Source organism: Carassius gibelio, chromosome A6 (assembly GCF_023724105.1).
Source record: "Carassius gibelio isolate Cgi1373 ecotype wild population from Czech Republic chromosome A6, carGib1.2-hapl.c, whole genome shotgun sequence".
Lineage (NCBI taxonomy): Eukaryota > Metazoa > Chordata > Actinopteri > Cypriniformes > Cyprinidae > Carassius > Carassius gibelio.
The window spans coordinates 27,464,636-27,486,130 of NC_068376.1; the positions used below are offsets into that span (position 1 = coordinate 27,464,636).

Consider the following 21,495-nt stretch of genomic DNA (forward strand, 5'->3'; position numbering starts at 1 on the left):
ATTTAAAATGTAATTTCCACCACATTAAACCCAACACAGCTATTTAAAATATATTAAAATATTTTAATAAACAGAATAAATAATTGTATCACCCTGAAATAAAAATTTGTTCATATTGATACAAGCCTGTAGACTATATGAAATATGTTGAACAGTTTGTACTCTGATTTTCCCCCCACTTTTTTTATTATCAGCATATTCGTTTTTAAACATAATTACTAAAAACTAAATTAAACATCCTAACTTAAATATTTTTGTGATTTTGCAGCATCTCGTCATTATATCTGTGTGGAACAAAATGTATGAAAGTGGTAACCATAAATGAATATTGCCATCTAACTTTACAAACCTTTTTTGGTTTCTTTTCCGCTTTCTTGTTCTTCTTAGGAGTTTTTGCAAGCCCTTTGATAACGGAAAACAAATACATTTGAACATACATCAAGTTTAAAGTTTCTATTAGTAACATATAGAAGTGCAAAAAGGAGAATCGTACTGCTATGAATTATTTGAAAAACTTGCCACTTGGATATAAGTTTCTATTAACCATTTTAAGCAATTTCCTTTTACTGTTCATATTAAGAATCGTCATCATTTAGTTTCTCTGTAGGAGAAAGAAGCCTTACCGACTATGAGCACAGAAGGTGCATCTGTTTGGCTATTTGCTTGTAAGCTGATAGTTGTTTGGTTGGAGCTGTTTTGTTCCTCTATAATCATGTGTGTGTGTACCATAACACAGCAGGCTAAACAGAGCAGCACACAGCACAGGAACAATGACGGATTCATATTAAGACTTCACCCTGCACGAGACAACAGTTTCAAACACAAACATCAAAAACAAAAAGCTGCAGATTTAGTAATAATCACACACGAGCACATACAGGAATAGCCATACATTTTGGTGCAAAACTGGATGGTCAAACGCTAAAGGCTTTTCCTATTTTAAAGCTTTTAACAAACGAACTAGCCTTTATGAATTTGCATTAAGAGGTCTAATTTATCCAAACTGGAGCTCAGGTCATTGTGTAAATGTGCAGAAATTAGAAATAAAACAAACATAAGCATAAAATATTCCTTTATGTCATCGTACACAAAATACACACAGAAAATACATCTATCAGAGCAGTTTAAAGGTTGTTAAAATGATAACCTCTAGATTTTGCGCAAAACCACTTTTCCGGGTGGCAATGGAGTCATTTTTCGTAGAAGGCCAAATAGCACAAGAAAATAAGAATGACTGTTATATTCCTGTGCAGTTAGTTCTATATTAATTCCAAGAGTCAAAACAAATGACTTACAAGTTCACAAGTAAAGCTACAGTTCCAGTTTACAGTATTTCTAGTGGCATTTGATCACAATTCATCATGTCTCACCATGTTCAACCTCCTGTTTCTGACAATCTCGTGTTTTCCTTATATCCTCATTCAGGGTGCATTCAAAAGCGAAACTACCCATGGTTATCTTCAGGAGTCGTTGTTGGGAATTTACAAACTGACCTGTCCTGGTGAGTAACGGGGCGCCCTGTTTTCCCTTTGTGTAGCTGGCTTGAGATATTCCCCGCTCCCCTGCTGAGACCGAGAGAGCAATGTCAGACTGACTTTTGAAGTCAGGAAATTCAGAAAGGGCGAAATGATAAAATTAAGCAGGGGCGGATCCCCACGCCCAGACGGGACAGAGGGAGAGAGACAGACATGAAAAAAAATAGAAAGGGTTAAGGATAAGTATGTGTACAAAGAGTGAACAAGTGTGTTGCCCCAAAACATATTTGGATATTTCACAATTAAAAATATATGAATGGATGTCAGAAACAAAAGAAACAGTAGATATTCAAATTAAAGCTTTTGTCACTGTCCGGCTTTCAGACATTAATGTAACATGTTCATATTTAATGTGAAGAACTACCCTAATCTAAATCATCGAAACAACAGTTGCACAAAAAGGTTCAGAAAAGCACAGATGCCACTTGCTTTGATATTTTGTTACCTAATGCGATGACATTCAGATATAAAGTGTGCAAACACTTTCTAGGGACACTGTGTTTGTTTGTGAGAGAAAACCCTGAGATCTTTGAACACACACACACACACACACACACACACACACATACGATAGCCTGTTTTTGATTGTTACAAGACATGCATTTAGAAGTTTATTCGATATGGATCTGTTGCATGCATGCTTTTTTTATCTGAATTATTAAAATTTTATACTTAAGGCATTTCATTAGACCTTCAACAACAGTTTCAGTACAATTGCACATTATCAAGAGACTAAAAAAGGCGTTTAAAATGAAAAGGAACATTTTGACCAGCAGATGACGCTATAATTTCTTTTCTGAGCCCCAGTGAATTTAAAATCACATTTGGCCATTAGGAAACCTGTTTTCTCGTTAGTAACATTTTAAATGACTTCTGGCTTTTGACCTTTCAAGCAAATGCTCGTAACAAAATCACATACTGGTAAGCATTGTTTTCCAAAGAAAAGGCCCAGATGTTACAAATAGATTCAGTGTGAACTGATGGTGTGCGATAAACACAGAAATGAGCTGAGTCCGTGTGCTTTAGCCTGCAATAGAAAAGCCAACCCACAGATACAATACTGCTTTATGCGTCTCAATTAATTAATTTTACAAGATTTTCTAAGCCTTGCACTCACAGAAAAAAAAGGCATAAAAACTGTTATTGGGGCGTTATTTAAGTTATTATCAGATCATTTTACTTTTTACATTACTTTTTAATTTACAAGAAAATATCAGTTACATTTTCAAACACGTAACACCAGTTTATTCACTGATCTTTCCATTCACAGCCATTTATTCACTGATCTTTCCAATGCTGAGAGAAATCAGGAGTATGTGCAAAGGCACTTTGATTAAATATGGACATACATTTTGCTCATCAAATTTAGACAAATACACATTCAGTATGCTTCTAAATGAATAAAAACAGTGAAATGCAAATTTAGAATATGAAGCAAACCAGAATTGTATTTATCCTATTCCTATCTTTTTTTCCATCTTCTTTGTTGCTGACATTCAATGATCCAATAATAAGCAAAAATGATTTAGATAAACATAATATTTGTGTTATGGCTGCACAGCGGAAAGGCACAAACGTGAATGTACGTTTCCTTCAGCCTGAGGCTTACTGTATTCACTTCAATTTTGCTGTCAAAAGCTTTTACCTTTTGCCAAAAATAGTACCTTTTACATAAAAAAAACAAAGAAGTAATCCCAGCCCAGATCAGAAAAATTAATGCAAAATTAACATGATGCATTACTTTCTATAAAAAGTAACTAGGAGTAACGCAATATTGTAATGCATTACTTTTAAAAGTAACTTTCCCAAGCACTGCTAATACTGTATGCCTTTGATGTGCTAATATGGAACATTTAAGGTTAAATAGGGTACAAAGATGTACAATTTAGCAGCTTTGTATCTCTTTTTCTGTGAGTGAACATTTTATTGTATCCCATCTTCCTGAACAATGTCACATAACTGAAGTAAGGCTGCATATGTTATTTTATGTTGACTTTAAAGTGACAAATCAAATCTATAAAAATGCTTCAAACGAACAATCATGTCAGACTTGATTTTTTCTTCTATTCTGGCTGGCTCAATGTGGTAACATTACATTCACATATTCAACGCCAGAGTATTCAAGTAAATTAGGTAATTACATCCATCGTTTGCTCATCTGGCTGCTGCCAGAGACTTGGGTAATGATTGTTAAATGAAAGCCATGGAAGTGGAAAGGCCAACTGAGTGAGTGCCGAACATTGCTCTCAAGGGATTTGGGAAACCTTTGAATCGTCCAGAATGAAGACATGCTGTAAAGACTGGCTTGACAGGGTCTGGACAAGTTAAGAAAGCATGTGTTACTGAGTCACTTATTTTCTGTTATTAACACCCGCTTTGTCTTCTGGGCTGCTCCACCTTTAATGCTCCCCCATGAGAATTCATACGATGGTGAAAATCCACCAAATGCATTACCACAAAAGCTGAACCCAAACAACTCAACAATGATTCTAATAGGAGAAAAAACATGAAAGCTAAATGTTTTCACCATCTTGTACAGATGACTTAAATTAGCATGATCATGGTTTGGATCCTCTAAGTTGTAAGAAATTCTTGAGCGGAAAATTGTTTTTTACATCTTTTTTTTACGCTAATATATATATATATATATATATATATATATATATATATATATATATATATATATATATATATATTTTTTTTTTTTTTTTACATTTATTTTAATTCAGCTTGTTGTCAAGGCAACACTTCTCATTTTAATTTATTTTATCTAGATGTACTAATAAAAACTAGCTAAAACAGAAATAAAAAAGAATTAAAACTATATAGATATAAAAAATAAGAAACATGACAAAACACACAACAAAATTAACCCAAATATTAAATATAAATAAGAGTATTCTGATTATTAAAAAAAAATTATAATAGTATCTCAGTGATACCAAAATACTAAGTATTAACCTATTAATGCTAAAAACAAAAAAAACTGTTTGCTAATGGTTTATAAAAAAAATGGTTATTGCTGCTCAAGTAAATTAATATTTTTTTTAAATATTTTGATATTATTAAACAAATGTCAAACACTCTTTTCTATACAATGAAACATGGTGATCACTGGGTAGCCAGTGATTTAGCTTTTTTAATTTAATGAAATTATTTTAAGAGGGATCGGGCTTTGAACTGATTTTCTGTGAGTTACGAAGGTCTCATATTTTTTAAGCTCAGTGCTAAGTTGCTATGGTAATAAATTATAAATTTATCATTCTCTTCCTCCCAAGAACAATAGTTTGGAGCACGTTAAATGAAGTCTGTTACTTACAAGTCAGTTAAACATGCAGTGATTTAATATGAACAAATTTTCAGTGCAGGATCCTGCATATTTTAATGAATTTGCAGCATTTGCATGTCTGATATTTTGTTCTCTGTAACGCTAAAAATGATTCTTTTTTTGTACTTTATTATGGTGATTTTGGCTGCATATTTAATCTTAGATTATCATATATGTAACTGTTCTGAGTTTACAACTAGAGATCAGAATTTACATTTATAATTTGAAGGAATATTTAAAGGTTAGCTGAATCATTTCACCATTATGAGCTCTTTTCTTAATACAGGATTCATTTTGAACACATGAAATATGTTATCACAATAAAAAGACTTACAGTATTGTGGCTTTTCAAGGATCATTTTTTAAAGACCTTTAGATCAATAGACGCTAAAATTTTTAGTTAATTTTAATCATTTCTTAAAAATTTGTATATCTCTATATTCAGAAAATGTGCTTTATAATATTTAAATCAAATCTTATATAAGTATAATATTCTAATATAAAAAATGTATTTCAGTTTTACTCTTCTGTGAAATTAGTGTCCTAGTGTTTCAAACAATCAATCACAAACTAAAATAATAATAATAATAATAATAATAATTATAATAAAAACATTTTATTTTATATTTTTTCAATGAGGTTTTAGTTTTGAAGGTCACATATTCTCACTGAAACATCTTTTGTCTTTTGGATATCTTATGTTATCTAAAAGAAAACAAGTAAAATGTATTTTTACAAAATCTCATATTTCAGTCAGAATATGTGATTTACAAAACTAAAAACACACTGACAAAATACAAAATAAAACATTGTTTATTATGTTGCTTATTTCATCTATTACGACAATCAAATTTTAATTCATTAAAATGTTAAAGTTTGCGATTCATTGTTTGATACACTTGAAAATTGATTTTGAAATATGAGATTTTGTAAAAAGGTTTTTAACGTAAGATTAAACTATATACATTTCTGAAAATGATGTGAAGTATATGAAACAGAAATGTCCACATCATAGAAAAGACAGGATATTTTGTGATAAGTGATTCTACATGTGTTTCCATTTTCAACATAGTTGAAGCTATTATGTCGTTTGGGAAGAGAAACCTTTGATTTCAACATCTTACATTTAGTTTCAAAGCCTTATTGCGATTCAGTTTCAGAAATCACAGAACACTATGTCTCTGAGATCAATGGATTCACGATGTGAATAAGTGCCCACAGACTCTAAATAGCAGCACTGTTCACTATCTGTCAAATCTGTCTACCTGATTTAAGGTTTTGCAGACTTCTCGCTATTCTCCGAAGCCCATGACACTGTGTATATTTTCAGCTTCACCAGGGCTAATGCTATACATATAAACCTGCAACGGGCCTATGAAAATAAGACGTCTTGGAATAGTTTTAGTGTTTTGATTAGTAATGTGTATATGTTATTTTTCTAGTCTAAAAGCAAGGCTCAGTCTCTACGAGAACTATAACAAAGATGTATTACATTAAAAATGCATTTGTAATTTTACAACCCTCAAAAGCAATAATGCCAACTTGTGAAGCGATTAGCTGAGTGTATAATACACGTTCAAGTGAGGTCCCCATGTAACTTTCATGATAAGCTATGAAAATAAATCAAATTAAGAGTGAGAGAGAGTGAGAGAGTGAGAGAGAGAGAAAGAGAGAGAGAGAGAGAGTCAAAGAGAAGGAATAAAACATTTTTTACCTTCTGCACATTTTCTTGTCCAGATTTCTCTTCCATCTCATGCTTAGAAAGCATAAACTACATATTTCCTATAAGCAGATTTACACATGAATACATTTTCTTTCACTTCACTTCACTTCATGGCTTGTGGTAAGAGTGCAACAGCTCTTTTACTGAAAATCGAGCTACACTGAGCAAATATAGTATGGAGAATGCATAGATTAGCAGTGTTCCACCCCTTAGGGAAATGATACATACCCTGAAAACACTCCTGCAGCATGCATACTCTCTGTGATACATTACATAGAGGAGACCATGACTAGCTGTGACTCTTGACACTCTGGAGAAACAAACCTTAAAGTCTTAAAACTGCACAGCTGAATCCATGCATTAAACAACCCATTATATGACATATTATATCATTATATCACATTAAAAAGCCTCTCACTGCACATGATGACCTCATAGATCAGGAAACATTTCAGTTCAAACAGGTGATTAGAAAAGTACTGTGGTGGTTTTTGTTGCTAACTAATTTTGGAGAGACGATAAGTCAAACTGACCATTTAACTCTCCAGCCCATACGGCAAATAATATTGTTCTGAAAAAGCAGACCAGAAAGGAGGAAGCAGGAAAGGGTTTTAGCTGTCTGGGAGCCAGACATCCCACTGCAATTTTAAGCAGATTACAGGAATAAAATGATTTCCAAGATATTATGAACAATAACTAAAAAAGCACCAGGTTTGGTTTATCTCTTGAGGAATGGTTTGTGAATATAGATTTAAAGAATGTGAAAGTAAGTAAAGCCCTCTAGAGTCATGGTGTTTTAACCTCCTCCTCAAGCCATGCAGTTTAGAAACCAATTTGAGCATTATTTCCAAAGATTTATTGTCTCACAAAAGAATATTTCTTCCAGTACATCTGTTTGTTGTACATCTCAAGGTTCTGTCAGCACAAATGGTTTTGGTTCATGAGCTCCAATAATCTGAACAAACATATGGAGGGACCGGAGAGTTCCATCATACTTGCTGAGATGCAAAATCACACATTTTTGTGCCAAAGTTGTATTAGTTAAATGTAACAATATTAAAGTTTGAGACACATTGAGTAACAAATGTTGAATCAAAAATTGACTCTTGTCTCCCCTACGTAGATTTGCAGACTAAAACTACAACAACCATCATGCAATGCGCCCAGCCCAAGCTATCGCGCATGCGTGCCGAGCTCCGCCTGGCCAAGCATCGCGCATATCGAGGAAGGGTCTTCGTTAGAAACAGTGTGTAATAACGTTTATTTTTTCTTCCTGCGTTTTGACAAGAAGTCGATACCATGTCAGGAGACGAGGTTAGTAAACAATCGCTGTTTAGTGTGATTATCTGTCTTTATCTGTTTATTTAGACAGTCAAAAGAGAAGGACAGTTGGGCCTAACAGTGAAAGGCTGAGGAAACACATGTGCACAGTTTGTCTTTTCTAGATCTTTTTGTCATTTGTCAGTTAGTTAGATAGCAAACAGCATTCGTTTTTTTAAAACTGTATTTTGGGACATTTAACGTTACTGTCTTACTAATATGACACACACACACACACACACACACACACACACACACACACACAAACAAACATATAAAGTGCCTTGATATTCTTGTGTTATCAAGTAAATAAATACCATGGTACGTACATTTTAGCACCATGATATATGTCAAAGTACTGTAGAATTATCATGTCATACTGTCCAAAGAAGCTTCTGCCTCTTAATTCTTTTATGATGATATTTAAATTGTTTTATGATTGCTTTAAGAGATGCTGTAAATGAAATCTTGAGTTAATCTATTCCAGATAATTGATCTATTCGTGTTGTTTAATCCAAAATAAGAACCATAAGCTCCAGCATTTTTTGTTTTTGAAAGGAATCATGGTTGACTTTATCTTAGAAGGCTTAAGGAAAATTAGTTGGATTAGTTGTGACTAGTCTCATTAGTAGATGATTGCATGCATGCTTCATTTTTACCTTTGTGATGTCTGTTGACAGGCCTGTGTTTAATGTCATTTCATCATGAAACTTATGCTGTGGTTCTTCCAGATGATATTTGATCCCACTATGACTAAGAAGAAGAAGAAAAAGAAGAAGCCTTTCATGCTGGAGGAAGATGGTGGAGAGGGAGATGAAGGTCCACAGCTAGATTTGAAAGAGACAGAGGCTGACGTGGCGGAGGAGAAAGAGTTAGATCTTGATGAAGATGAGGGGAGGAAGAAAGGTAAAGCACATAACAATTTTATTCTACATTAGTGTTGTTGCTTTTAGATGGTCTAATTAAATATATGTTGCAATACTGAGTAGAGAACACAAAGCCATATTATTATGTCCTTTTCCCACCTGCCGGGCTAAAGAATGCCCAATTTTTGCCCAGTTTTTCCTACCAGCCAGTTTAAAAAAAGTGGTCATAATATAGTATAACAGGTTAAATAACTTTTTATAACAAAACTAACTTTAAATACAATAAAGCAATACAGAAAAATATATAAAGTTAAAAGTTTTACACGGATTAAAGTGCAAAAAAACAATAAAGACCAATAGGTATCACTTTACAATAAGACCTCATTAGTTAACCATTAACATTCACAATGAGTAATAGCTACATTTGCTAAAGAGGTTATTAATTTTGTAAAAAAATTTTCAACTCTTAGTTCATGTTAGCTCATTAAAGAACACAGTTGCAACTTTTTTTAACGTTTTATTAAATATAGGAATACCTAAGATTAATGAATGTTCAGTAGAATTTTTTCATTGGCAGTTTATGTTAAAGGTCCCATGACCTGAAATTTTCACTTTCTGAGGTTTTTTAACATTAACCCTTTCGAGTCGATTAACGCATATATACGTTTTGAGTCATTTTCTCCTGATAACCCCGAAAAGAACTTAAATTACACTCTCAGTTTTAATCGTACAGATAAGAGCAATACATCAATCGAATCTGTAAAGGGTCTAGTTTTTTTTGGATACATACATAATAACAAAAAACCTTTGTGCACTTATAAAATAAAGATAACAAACAAGGTGCGCTGTCTACAGTCTTTGTCTCCGCTGATCGTCATGTACAAACATTTCATTAAAATGAACTGTAACTCCGTGAATACTCAACGAAGAGACATGAGAGAAATATCTATAGAAAGCCTGGAATGTCTACTTTTAAACTAAACAAGTGCTGCCGAAAACAAATATTCTGAGATAAAGTAATCCATATGAAAACAACGCAATGTCTGTTTTTCATATCTCCCTTCATTATATTTAATGTGACCACGCCCCCGTGCTGAACGCGCTATTCAGATTCAAACAAGCGCGGCTTGAATACGCCCACACAGAAGAAAAAGCAGCGAGTGTTCAAGTTTTTATTTTATTTTACTGTTTGCTTCGCGATGAAAGGAATAAGACATAATTCACCCCAAAAAGATGTGATGTGGTTGAGGATTTGAGAAATGGATTTCCTCAGAAAAAAGAATGAAGCACTTTATTCAGCAGAGATCATAAACATGAGTAAGTCTCTTTTTATTTAGTTTTCACATAAAGTGTAAACATTTTACTAGTTAGACTATGAGTTCCACTAGGCTGTATATGGTCCCCAAGTTTCTAGAAATTTTGCTATCTTTCACTGCCTTTGAGAAAATGGAAGCTCAACCGGGTTGATCTTGAATTTCCTCCTTATGACGTTATAAGGAGAAATGTTACCTCCCCTTTCTCTGCTTTGCCCTCCCAAATATTTACATATAAGTCGCAATGTCAGCACAGGCGTTACAAAGAGACTTTTATGATAATGATTCGACAACACCGCCACAAACAGTTAGTAACAATGTTCATCAATGCCTGATCTGTGATCAGTGATTTCTGATGTGTTGCTAATTATTCAAGTTCACACAGACTTACTTTCTAAATCGTTTAATACTGTTTGTGCATCAGTGAATAAAGCCATTGACTAAACGATCAACTTCACGTTGTTTCTCTTAGTAGCATGAAACAAATCTGTTATTTAAATTGTGATTTAACTACAGCGAGTGATCAAAGAACGCTCCCTTTATTTTTTCGGAGCTGTCACACATCGCGAGTATATCTGCACTCTTGCCTAAACTGCCGTTACAATGAATGACTCCGTTATGCTGCACAACAAAGCTCTTACTGTATTCATGTGGTGTATTCATGTGTTTGCTGTTAGTTGTGGTGAAAGCATTTTGTGAGAGAAAACGTGTTGCAATAATGACGAGATCACTGCATTCACGCGATAAACACTCTATTTACTCAATGCTCATCACTGCAGCCTTTCATGTGATGGGAAAAGATTGAAAAAATAATTATATAATCAACACTTCCACGATTCGTTAATCTCGACAGCTGGTATTCCAAATGTAATACGCATTTCGTATGCAAAGATGTCAGCTAATCACAACAGTTGTCGTTTACTTGGAGTCTCATAGCAGACACGCCCCTTCAAACAGAGCAATCAAGCCAGAGGGCTAATATCAGGGTATAAAAATGCTTTTCATTTCTAAATGTTAAATGTAAAAATTATACTAACAATATAAGTACACCTAAGGAAACATTAAAAAAGCATAAAAAAAAAAGGGAAATAATCCATGTCATGGGACCTTTAACTAATGAGTTAACTAATGTTAAAGGTACAGGTTGTAGGACCTGCCACGAGAGGGCGCATTACCAAAACAATAACAATCGTGTGTTTTGATGATGCTAAGAAGGAGCGTGGAATGATGGGATTTGTTGTCTTCTACCCAATCGCTGACAGCCATCAATCAGATGGAAAGATAAATCATGGCTTTAACGCAAGTTCAATGATTTGCACGAGTAGATTACATACAAAGCCAATGCAAAGACGCGACCAGACTATGGATCAGACGCGTCCTCGGCCGAGGTCTAGAGACTAGATGCCCTGCGATTGGAGTGTATGCCCCATAATACTAATCTTGTTGATCGTTATAATAGCATATGTGCTCTGTAAAGATATGAATCAAAACAACTCACCTGTCGAGTAAAACACAAGCGAGATCGGCATTTCTTTCTAATTGAAGTTTGTCGCGAAGCTACTTCCGGATTTGTCCACAACACTGTTTTCATGTGGTTTCTACTTCAGTAAAGGCGTTAACAAAGGGTAACTAACTTCATCGACAGGCGACTGCACTGCCCCGTGTCACTGTTTAGAATGGGAATTTTCTCATGATTTACAAGTAGTTGAAAACATTAGAGATATTGTTAGTAAACAGCTGGACAAAATATATAACACTAGCCTAGTGGTTTTTGGATATTTTACTGCAAAAATCTTACAAATTGTACCTTTAACTAATGAAGCCCTAATGTAAAGTCTGAATGCACAATAAAGAATAAAATCTCTAGGGCATGTTGTAATTAGGGCTGGGCGATATATCTAGCGATATGAACATGCGGATCTAGTCAGTAAATCTGGTTCCCATGTTACTGCTAAATCAACATCACCTGCTTTCAAATGGATCAGCATTTAATAGAAAGAGCCGTAGATCACTGACAAGCTAAGCATTATCGCGTTCATTATCTAGATGAATCGCCTTTTTTGTCTATATGAATGTGGCTTTCAAGCTACATACAGCGGTGTTGTGCATTGTGTCCAATAAATGTATATATATAAACTCAATGCATATTTGATCTTGAACAGCTGCTTAATTTAATTAATTTTTTAATCAGTATAACAATGCACATTAATTAAACTGCAATCTTTGCGTGTAAAATAACAACAATTCTCAAAACCTGTGTTTTTGAAACAATTCAAACTAATTTCTGCAGAAAAACTGATTTTCTGACTTAAGTAATGTAATTGCCAAGTTTTAAAAAAATGCATTTAAAGCTAGGGCAGTGCAATAACTTGAAATCATAATAAAATCATGATGAGAGCACACGTGCATTTTCTAAATCACAGAATATATGATTTCTCCTGGTCCGTGTCCACTGGTGCCTAGCGAGCGGAGCAGTGCATGCATGCGTTTAATTAATTCCTACATGTTGGGCACATCCAAGTTGTTATATGCATGTTAAAAATTGCAGTTTGGATTTATTTCATTGTATTTCTTGGATAGCCTTTGTTTAAATGTTAATTCAAATAAAAATGTAAAAGTGCACAATACAATACACTACTTTTGAATGCATTATATATATTAGTGCTGGGCAACGATTGCATCTTTTAATCACGATTAATCACATTATTGTCTGTGATTAATTGTATTATGCACAAAGCTAATAATGTATTCAAAAGTAGTGTATTGTGCACTTTTTTTCATTTAAAAGTAGGCCTACTGCTATATGAAGAAAAACAGTGTAATAACATTTGGTTTGCAAACACTTAAAAAATGTGTTTTTTACAGCAGTGTTCCTTTTGCATAGTAGCAGTAGCCTATTTCTAGTAGCCTAAATCTCAATTTATAACATTAATGTAATTAAATGAAATCTAAAACAAGACATTTGTCACTGCCAGGACATTGATGTTTTTATAGAAAATATTTTATAGTTTATAGAAAAACAAGTTATGCTCATAGTCCGGAGCCTCGATCATAACATTATAACAGGCACCTTCCTATTAGAGACTTGCACGATCGCGGGACCCATCACAGCAGAGTGCGGCGCGGGATGGGCGGGTAGAGACTCGTGTGCATGATGCAGAAGAATAATTCGGGTGTGCTCACTCTAGGCAAACTTAACCGTGCTGGAGTGCGTTTGACCCCCAAAGCCTTGTTCGTTAGACTAGTTACCTCGTTCTGTTTAGCAGTCCCTGGCTAGGTTGGAAGAGGTGGACAAGAGCGCGGTTTAGTTATATATAGATCAGTGAGTTTGAGTGCTAACCGCGCCGGAGTGCAGATCTTCTGATACGTGCTGCATGAATACTTCTGAGAGGCAAAAGAGATAGATCTGTGAACCAATATACTGTACAATATAGCCAGTGAGCAACGGACTTTCATAAAAAAATAAAACTGCGTTAATGTGTGATAAAATAATTGTCAGCATTAACCAAATAATGCACCATAATAACAAGTTAACTTGCCCAGCCCTTATGTATATATATGTGTGTGTGTGTGTGTGTGTGTGAAATTTCTACATCAATAATGAAACAATATAGAATATATTTATTGTAAAATACAATATATTAACCAGCTCATCTTTACAGACTGAATGTTTATTTAAATGTAAAATATAATCCAAAAAGTGTGGGTTGTTGTATTTATTTATTTATTTATTTTATTTTTGGTGATGTTCTAGAAACATCAGATGATCTGGATGACTTAAACTTCTTTAACCAGAAGAAAAAGAAAAAGAAGTCGAAAAAAGAGAAGATTTTTGATGCCGAGCTTGAAGAAGGAATGAAGGTCAGTCAATTGTTTGCACGTGTTTAGTGATTAACTCTGGAATGTAAATATGAAATATGTTTTGCCAATGAAAGCGTTTGGTCTGTACAGCACTGACAGCAATTGTATTAAATAAATTACAAAATTCCAAAGGAGCTAAAGATCGAAGCGGAGCCATCAGAGACACAAGAGGAGGATGACTTAATGCTGCCCACGAGGAAGAAGAAAACAAGAAAAGTCAAAGATTTTCAAGAGGACACAGACAGTCAAAGCAAAGATGATAGTAAGTGCCGTAGTAGGGAATTCTTCTCTAAATAACTATAATGTAATGTTCACAGTCTAATTATGTGCTGTTTGTGTGTAAGGTGTCGAAGATGAAGACAGTAAAAACATCGAAGACATAACATTCAGCTCACAGACTGGCCCTGCCTGGGCAGGATCGGAGAGAGATTACACATATGATGAGGTAAATGGGAACATTTATTACTAAACCTGCGGTGCAGAACATATGCACTTGTTTCAGGTGATATCTTGATAAAGGCCAGAAACTGCTGCCATCTGGTGCTTTTGTTGGCTGAACAGCTTTTCTCTGCTGTTCTTTCCCTTTTCTGAAACATGTTTAGAATTATTACAGCTGGTGTCAAGATGATATTTATTAGATGCATGAAGTTAGTTCTCGTCAGGTTTGCACAGGTGTGGTTCATCACATAAACTGTGGATATGTTCCGGTAACATTTGACAATCAGAAAGTCTCTCAGTACGTATACATGATGTCTTCATTTTAAACAATAGCTTGTACATGTGTGTGTGTGTGTGTGTGTGTATATATATATATATATATATTAGGGGTGTAACGGTTCACAAAATTCACGGTTCGGTTCGATACGATACACTGATGTCACGGTTCGGTTCGGTTCGGTTCGGTACGTTTTAGATACAGCAAAATGTAAAAACATCTCAACTTTTCAGAATGCTGCAAGCGCACCGCGGGTCATGTGACAAGAACTAACCAATCAGCTTCATCCTTTCCCGTAACAACGTTGAAAACTCAGCCAAGATGAAGGAACAGCTGTTCACAGTTGTATATGGATTGCAATTTTGAAATAAATTTAGTAGCAGAGCTACTGCAAGCGATTTTTAGAGCTTGCAAATCCATTTATCATTCGCTGAAATTTCCGCGTCTCATGGAGAGAGCACGTCATTGTTGCTTAGCAAAGACAGACGCCTCATGAGCGCTTCTGCCCGAGCGCTTTGGAAAGGAGGAGAAAGACGCGCTTAGCGTTTTCCACGCGTTTTTAGGCGCGATATGTGAACGGCCCCTAAGGCGCTCGCTCACTCAGCACGCGCTGAAGGCTCGTTGCAAAATGTCTAATGCATTTAACAGACCAGAAATATAAGATCCTAAAATAACCAACAGGTCTGGTGTGGGTGCACTTTGGATTCCCTGTAAGCTATAATACCGGTGTCTAAATGCTGCAGGGATAGTTTGTTGCGTGCTTGTTTCTCATTTTTTTCGTCTTTTCCCAGATACTGACACAATAAGGTGATGTCAGCGTAAATGAGTTGACATGTTTCAAGTATTCCCGCTGGTGTTTTTTTTTTTTTTTTTTTTGTATTCCCGCTGGTGTACCCTGTCATGTTGCAGATGCGACATACCGTTGTTTTTTTATCCACCACTCTCTTGCCATCACCATTATAGCTTAAAGGGAATCCAAAGTGCACCCAAACACCAGACCTGTTGGTTACTGGAGGATCTTCTTTTTTCTGGTATGTTAAACACATTGGCCATTTTGCAACGAGCCTTCAGCGCGTACTGAGTGAGCGAGCGCCTGACTGAGTAGTACCCTAACATAAACATATAAGTTGGTGTTTTTTTCTTCTTCGGGAGTGTCAGGGGCGTTGCCTGTTACGTCGTTTGGGTTATTGGGCTACCTTGTTGAACGCATATCATTATATTTCTCTTTTTTTTTTTTTTTTTAATATAATGAATTAGTCCAACGAACCGTTCGGTATACATAATGCGTACCGCGTACCGAACCGAAAGCGTCGTACCGAACGGTTCAATACGAATACGCGTATCGTTACACCCCTAATATATATGCATTCTTCTGTTTTTTTAATGTACATGACAGTGGCAGGGATGCACCGATAATTTTAGCCGATAACCGATAAGTTGGCCTATAGATCTAAATCCCAATTTTTATATCATTTTTGAGAGCCTGATTGAAAAATTCTGGCCATTAAAATCCATGTCCCAAACACTTAAACATAAATCAAACAAATACAGGACAACAGCCTAGTTTGAACCAGGGTAAGGTTTAAAAAAAAAAAAAAAATGGTTAACATTTTTTTTAAACCATATTGTAAACCAGTTATTTTGCAGTAATGTTCTCATAGTTTTATGTAGACTATATGACGGACTTGCCCTGCACATCTTGCACTTAATGGTATTTTCCTTTTTTCGAAGTGAGCAAATCGCAATTCATAACCATCATGGCAAAAAAACAGTTTGCGTGCATATTTTTTGTCTTTAATATATTGGGCAAATTCAGGTAGAAAACGGTAAAAAAAAAAACTTGTTTTGCCGATACTGATACGGTGGTACATCCCTAGTTTGATCCCCAAAATTTTTAACTATATAATCATTGTAGTGTCTTGATTTTAGTTTGTACCACTGTGTTCCTTTGATAATGGCTGCTTGCATATGCTCTTATTATTATTGATAATGTCACCTTGTTTTAGCTTTTGAATAGAGTCTTTAACATCATGCGGGAAAAAAATCCAGACATGGTCGCAGGAGAGAAGAGAAAGTTTGTGATGAAGCCTCCTCAGGTTGTCAGGGTCGGCACAAAGAAGACCTCCTTCGTAAACTTCACAGACATCTGCAAACTGTAAGTCTGTTTTTATAGAGCCGTAATAAACCTCTTCATTTTCTTGAGTTGACTTTGCTCTAAAGAACTGTAAAAGTTCTTCCATTTCTGAATGTTCACTCCTCATTATACTCGTAAAATAAATCTAAACTGTTGGGCATTTTGTTATCTGGCAACAAATAATTCAATTGGATATTTTCACACACAACCTTTATTTTGTAGGGTTCTTTACCTTCCCTTCCTTCCTTCCTTGATTTTGTTTTTCCCAGTTTGCATCGACAACCAAAACATCTCTTGGCTTTTTTGCTGGCCGAGTTGGGCACATGGTAAGTTTATTTGATATTTTTATGAGAACTGTTAGATATGCTTGTTATCTAGCATACAAGAAGAACTGCATGACAAGTAGCTCTTATTTCAACACCTGAAATTCTCTTTCTTTTTTTTGGCTCTTTGACCTCCATCTCAAAAAAGTGATCCGATGAAGTGATGTTTAATTTATTGCATTAAATATTATTAAATAGTTATTGCAAAAATGTTTTGGAATGACAAAAGTTTGTTTTGAAATTCAATTAATTAACATTTTATAGATAAAGGTTAAGCACCTCTTAACTATTTTCTGGAGATGAAATACCTTTTGTACGAGGCCTTTTTTTGTGCCTGGTTTGTGGAAAGAGCGTGTAGTAATCTGTAAGTGCACTATTAATGTGTTTTATGGGCAGCACCACTCAATGGTTGTTTTTCTTCATCGGATGATCATTAACCTTGTTTTAAAATCGTCTCTGTGTCTGGCAAGCTCTGGGTTTATTTTTCTAGCGTCTCTGTGCGACTGAAACACTCCACCAGAACATTTCCACGTTTTGCTGGAGGCATTTCACATAATGTCAGAGAGAAACCTGAATCAGTTGAGAAAGGCATAGCTGCTCCAGAGGGAGCGACTGACCCTGTTATTAAAAGATAAGCAGACTGATTTCAGTGCTGGACACTCTTTTCAGCACCTCATTGTGTTCAACCACATGCATCTCAGAAGACACTTGAAAGGAAACCGATTGATTTTGCCTCCTGGATATTTACAAATGATTTTGGTTTTGAAAGAGATCAGTCTAATACATGAGAAAAATTCTTTCTGTAGCTGGATGCAGGAACTTTGCAATTCGGAAAGAATATAGAAATTAATTGGTGGTGTTTCTCTAAAATTAAAATACTGACATTTATATATATATATATATTTATTTAGAGATGCACTTACCAGTGTTTGACTTTTCAGCGGGTCCATAGATGGAAACAATCAGCTCGTCATCAAAGGCAGATTCCAGCAGAAACAGATCGAGAATGTCTTAAGAAGATACATCAGTGAGTATTTGACTGGTGAATTATATATAAAAGTTCTTAAACTGTATTGATGCTGTTTATGTTTTTAAGTTTATACAAATGTACACTAAATTATAAAATAATATGAATAATTTTCATACTGCCGTATGTATATAGAATCATAATTAGAGGTGCATGTAAGTTTTTCAGCCTGGATCTCAATAGAGTGACTGCACTGACCTATTAAATGTAACTATAAAAATAATAATAATAGTGATAAAAATATTTTTGCACCTTATATTTATAAAATAATAAACAAATTATAATACTACTATATTTTTAAAAAAAAGGGAGTATAAAATAAAAATAAATGTATTTTATAGTAAACTTTTTTTTATAGTAACATTTTGTTTGTAGTATTATATTTTATTACATGCATGCCATCATGCACATGTATAATATAAAATTACTATATTTCACCTATAGCATAATTCTAGTATTCAGTATTTCAATATTTATCCCAAAGTATATTAATGCATCCCAAGTATATTTACTTATATTGTGTAGTTGGCAAAAAAACCTATCCTGAGCGATGTGTTTTTGTCTGGCAGAGGAGTATGTGACGTGCCACACGTGTCGGTCTCCTGACACAATCTTGCAGAAGGACACACGTCTGTATTTCCTGCAGTGTGAGACGTGTCACTCCCGCTGCTCCGTCGCCAGCATCAAGACCGGATTCCAGGCCGTGACGGGCAAGAGAGCACAGCTGCGTGCCAAAGCCAACTAACGCCTGTCCCTCGCCCATCACACACCAAACTCAACAAATCCACTCATCTGTTCAAGAAGTCTGAATTTAGAACTTGAGTTCTCGGTCATCTCAAATGCATCATTTAATTTCAGCTCCTCAGAGCTCTGAAATCAGCTATGCACATGAAGCGAGTGCAGATTTGTTCGGTCTGGCTGTGGAGCAGAGAGAGCGCAGAGCCTGGAGGATTTTATCAATGAACTGGTGGTGAAATTTATTGTTGCTGTGTATTACCTTTTGAAAAACAACTGAAATAAATTGCATACCAGCTGGGCAAACACATGCAGTGTATGTCTCTGGAAAGACATTGCTTTACATTTAGAGTTTTAATGTGATCGAGAAATGAGTGTTAATTGGTCTGAAATGTACTGTATGATTATGAATGATTGTGAACAGACGCTAATATTTCCACTTCTTATGTTTTTCTGTGTTTAGAAAAAAAAAGAAAAGAATGTTGATTGAATATCTTTTTTTAAGAAAAATGCTGTATCCAGTTTATACTTTTCCCATTCTTGAAACTAATTGGTTTGCTCATTTTCTAGATTTTTTTTTTTAATCGAGAAAAATGATCTTGTCTCATAAAGTGTGGATTAAAAATGAAATGAAATGAAATGGAATTGTTGCAAATTTAGTGATAATTATTTGCTCCATATTATACAAATATTTGGGAAAAAGTAATTTAAAGGCTTTCAAATCACTTTGTCATCCAAAACAAGTGGAATTGTTTTGAATTATCTTTGTGCTTCATAAACCGCTATTTGAAAAAAAAAAAAAAAAGTAATTTCAAGCCCCTTTTCTTTTTTTTAACATTGCTGTCAAAAAATCTTTTTTAAAAATTGGAAAAAGTTGGAAAATGCACTTTAAAAGTAATTGCAAATTTTCATATTTTTTATATATATATATATATATATTAATGCATTTTTATTTTTACATTTTCTCATGAATTATTTTTTTTTTTTACATATTCCACCAGCAGAAGCTACATTTTCTCAGTCTTCAGTCATTCTACTTTAAAAACAGTTATTTTAAAACGTTAACAAATTACAGTAATATTAAAGGGTATTAGGGGCATTTTAGATTTCAAATGAAATTGCCCAGAACTGATAATTACCCTGAAAAATGTGGAAAAGAGTCATAGCCTTTACCATACATCGTCAAATGAATCCAGTCTTTGCCTGTTTGAGCTCTGTAGAGCCTCAAAATCCCACTGACATAAATCAAGGAATGTTATTCCGACACCCAGCATTCCAGTGTATTCCTATACATGTGATACTCTAACCCCAAATCCCCTCTGCGACTTGGGCCCCTCTCTGTAAACCAACACACTTGTTTATGCGACTGCTCAAAGTTTGACTGCTGAATGAGAGTTTGATGTATCAGTCAGTCAATCATCCTGCAGCAGAGCACATTGGTTTAAAGGAAATCTGAAACGTGACCCTCATCGGTGCACACAATGCAAACAGATCCATATTTTGCACCACATCAAGTCTGTTGAAGGATGGGGCCTTTTCTCTTCAAGTTCAGGAGAAATCCCTGGCACCAGTAAAATTGCTAAATTGCTTCCTAATGCAAGTTCCTTTTTAACTGGCATCTGTTGCTGTACCTGGCTATTTTCAAATTTTTGTGAGGTAAAGTAGTTCCATCCATACAGCATATGTTGGGAAGGAGAGTCAAAGCAGCGGCTTCTGGTTAACATCCTACATCACTCACTTATAAGGTGACACGGGGATGAATAATGAGCAGGGTTACTTGACTGACCCGGACATGGCTGTCTCTGCTGCATCGGAGGAAATGTGTTGGAGTGAAATGAAAGTAAAGGCTGTCTGGCGAATAGGCACAAAGCTGAACTTACCACCATAGCTGTAGCCAAAACGTTTTAGGGGAATGTAGTTGATTTGTTGCCAAATATTTGAGTTTGACTCGCTTGACTGATTCAGAAATTTCTCTGCATTATGGCATTATCTTTAATTATAGGGGCATATGTCTCAAAGCCTGAATAATAAATACTGTAAATCACATGCAAAACCAGAATCCTAACCACTTGAATATATCCTTAAATAACTCGTGTCTTAATAAAAAACAAATTTCTCTTAATTCAGAGTTGCATAACCAGCTATTATTTTAAGACTGTCTTGAAACTTATTTCATCATGTGCTCATGCTTACGTCATTCCGAACCTGTATGACCTTTTATGCAAGTCCATTTCCACCACAAACTAAAAAAAATTATAAAACGGTAATTGTGACTTTTTTCTTGCAATTTTATATCCTCATTTTGAGTTTACATCTCGTAATTACAATTTCACCCCCTCAAAATGCTGAGTTTTTGTAAGGTAATTGTGACTTTATTTCAAAATTCTGACTTTGTTCTTACAATTGCAAGATAATTTTTTAGAATTGCAAAATATAAACACACTTTGAGAAAAAAGTCAGATTTGTGATAAATCAATTCTGAGAAAAAAAAGATCAGTGCTTTTATCTTCTTTTCTGACTTTTTTTTTTTTTTTTGGCTGAGGTGTAAACCAGCTTCCACACTTTAGTATGTAGAGATTGAAAAAGTATGTAGTTTAAACCAGTAGGTCCAATTA

General features: G+C 34.8%; 2 protein-coding genes across 3 annotated transcripts in view; one reads left to right on the forward strand and one right to left on the reverse strand.

Annotated features, from left to right (window-relative positions):
• LOC128015945 (agouti-signaling protein-like) overlaps nt 1-1,627 on the reverse strand; it is a 3,384-nt gene extending 1,757 nt beyond the window's left edge. Inside the window, exons 1-3 of one of the 2 annotated variants that reach the window (XM_052600201.1) lie at nt 1,494-1,627; nt 624-797; nt 350-402 (exon numbers count right to left, since the gene is read on the reverse strand). In XM_052600201.1, coding sequence (XP_052456161.1) covers nt 350-402; nt 624-783 — 213 coding nt within the window. In that variant the 5' untranslated portion in view covers nt 784-797; nt 1,494-1,627. Of the gene's footprint in view, nt 1-349; nt 403-623; nt 798-1,370 lie in introns of both variants that reach the window. The other variant, XM_052600202.1, reaches the window with a different exon arrangement.
• Nucleotides 1,628-7,735: 6,108 nt separating this feature from the next.
• On the forward strand, nt 7,736-19,715 carry LOC128015944 (eukaryotic translation initiation factor 2 subunit 2-like). Its single transcript, XM_052600200.1, has 9 exons — nt 7,736-7,900; nt 8,638-8,812; nt 13,840-13,946; nt 14,079-14,208; nt 14,291-14,391; nt 16,668-16,816; nt 17,065-17,121; nt 18,060-18,145; nt 18,715-19,715. The coding sequence occupies exons 1-9, from the start codon at nt 7,886-7,888 to the stop codon at nt 18,888-18,890; spliced, it is 996 nt and encodes a 331-aa protein (XP_052456160.1). The 5' UTR covers nt 7,736-7,885; the 3' UTR covers nt 18,891-19,715.
• Nucleotides 19,716-21,495: the final 1,780 nt, after the last annotated feature.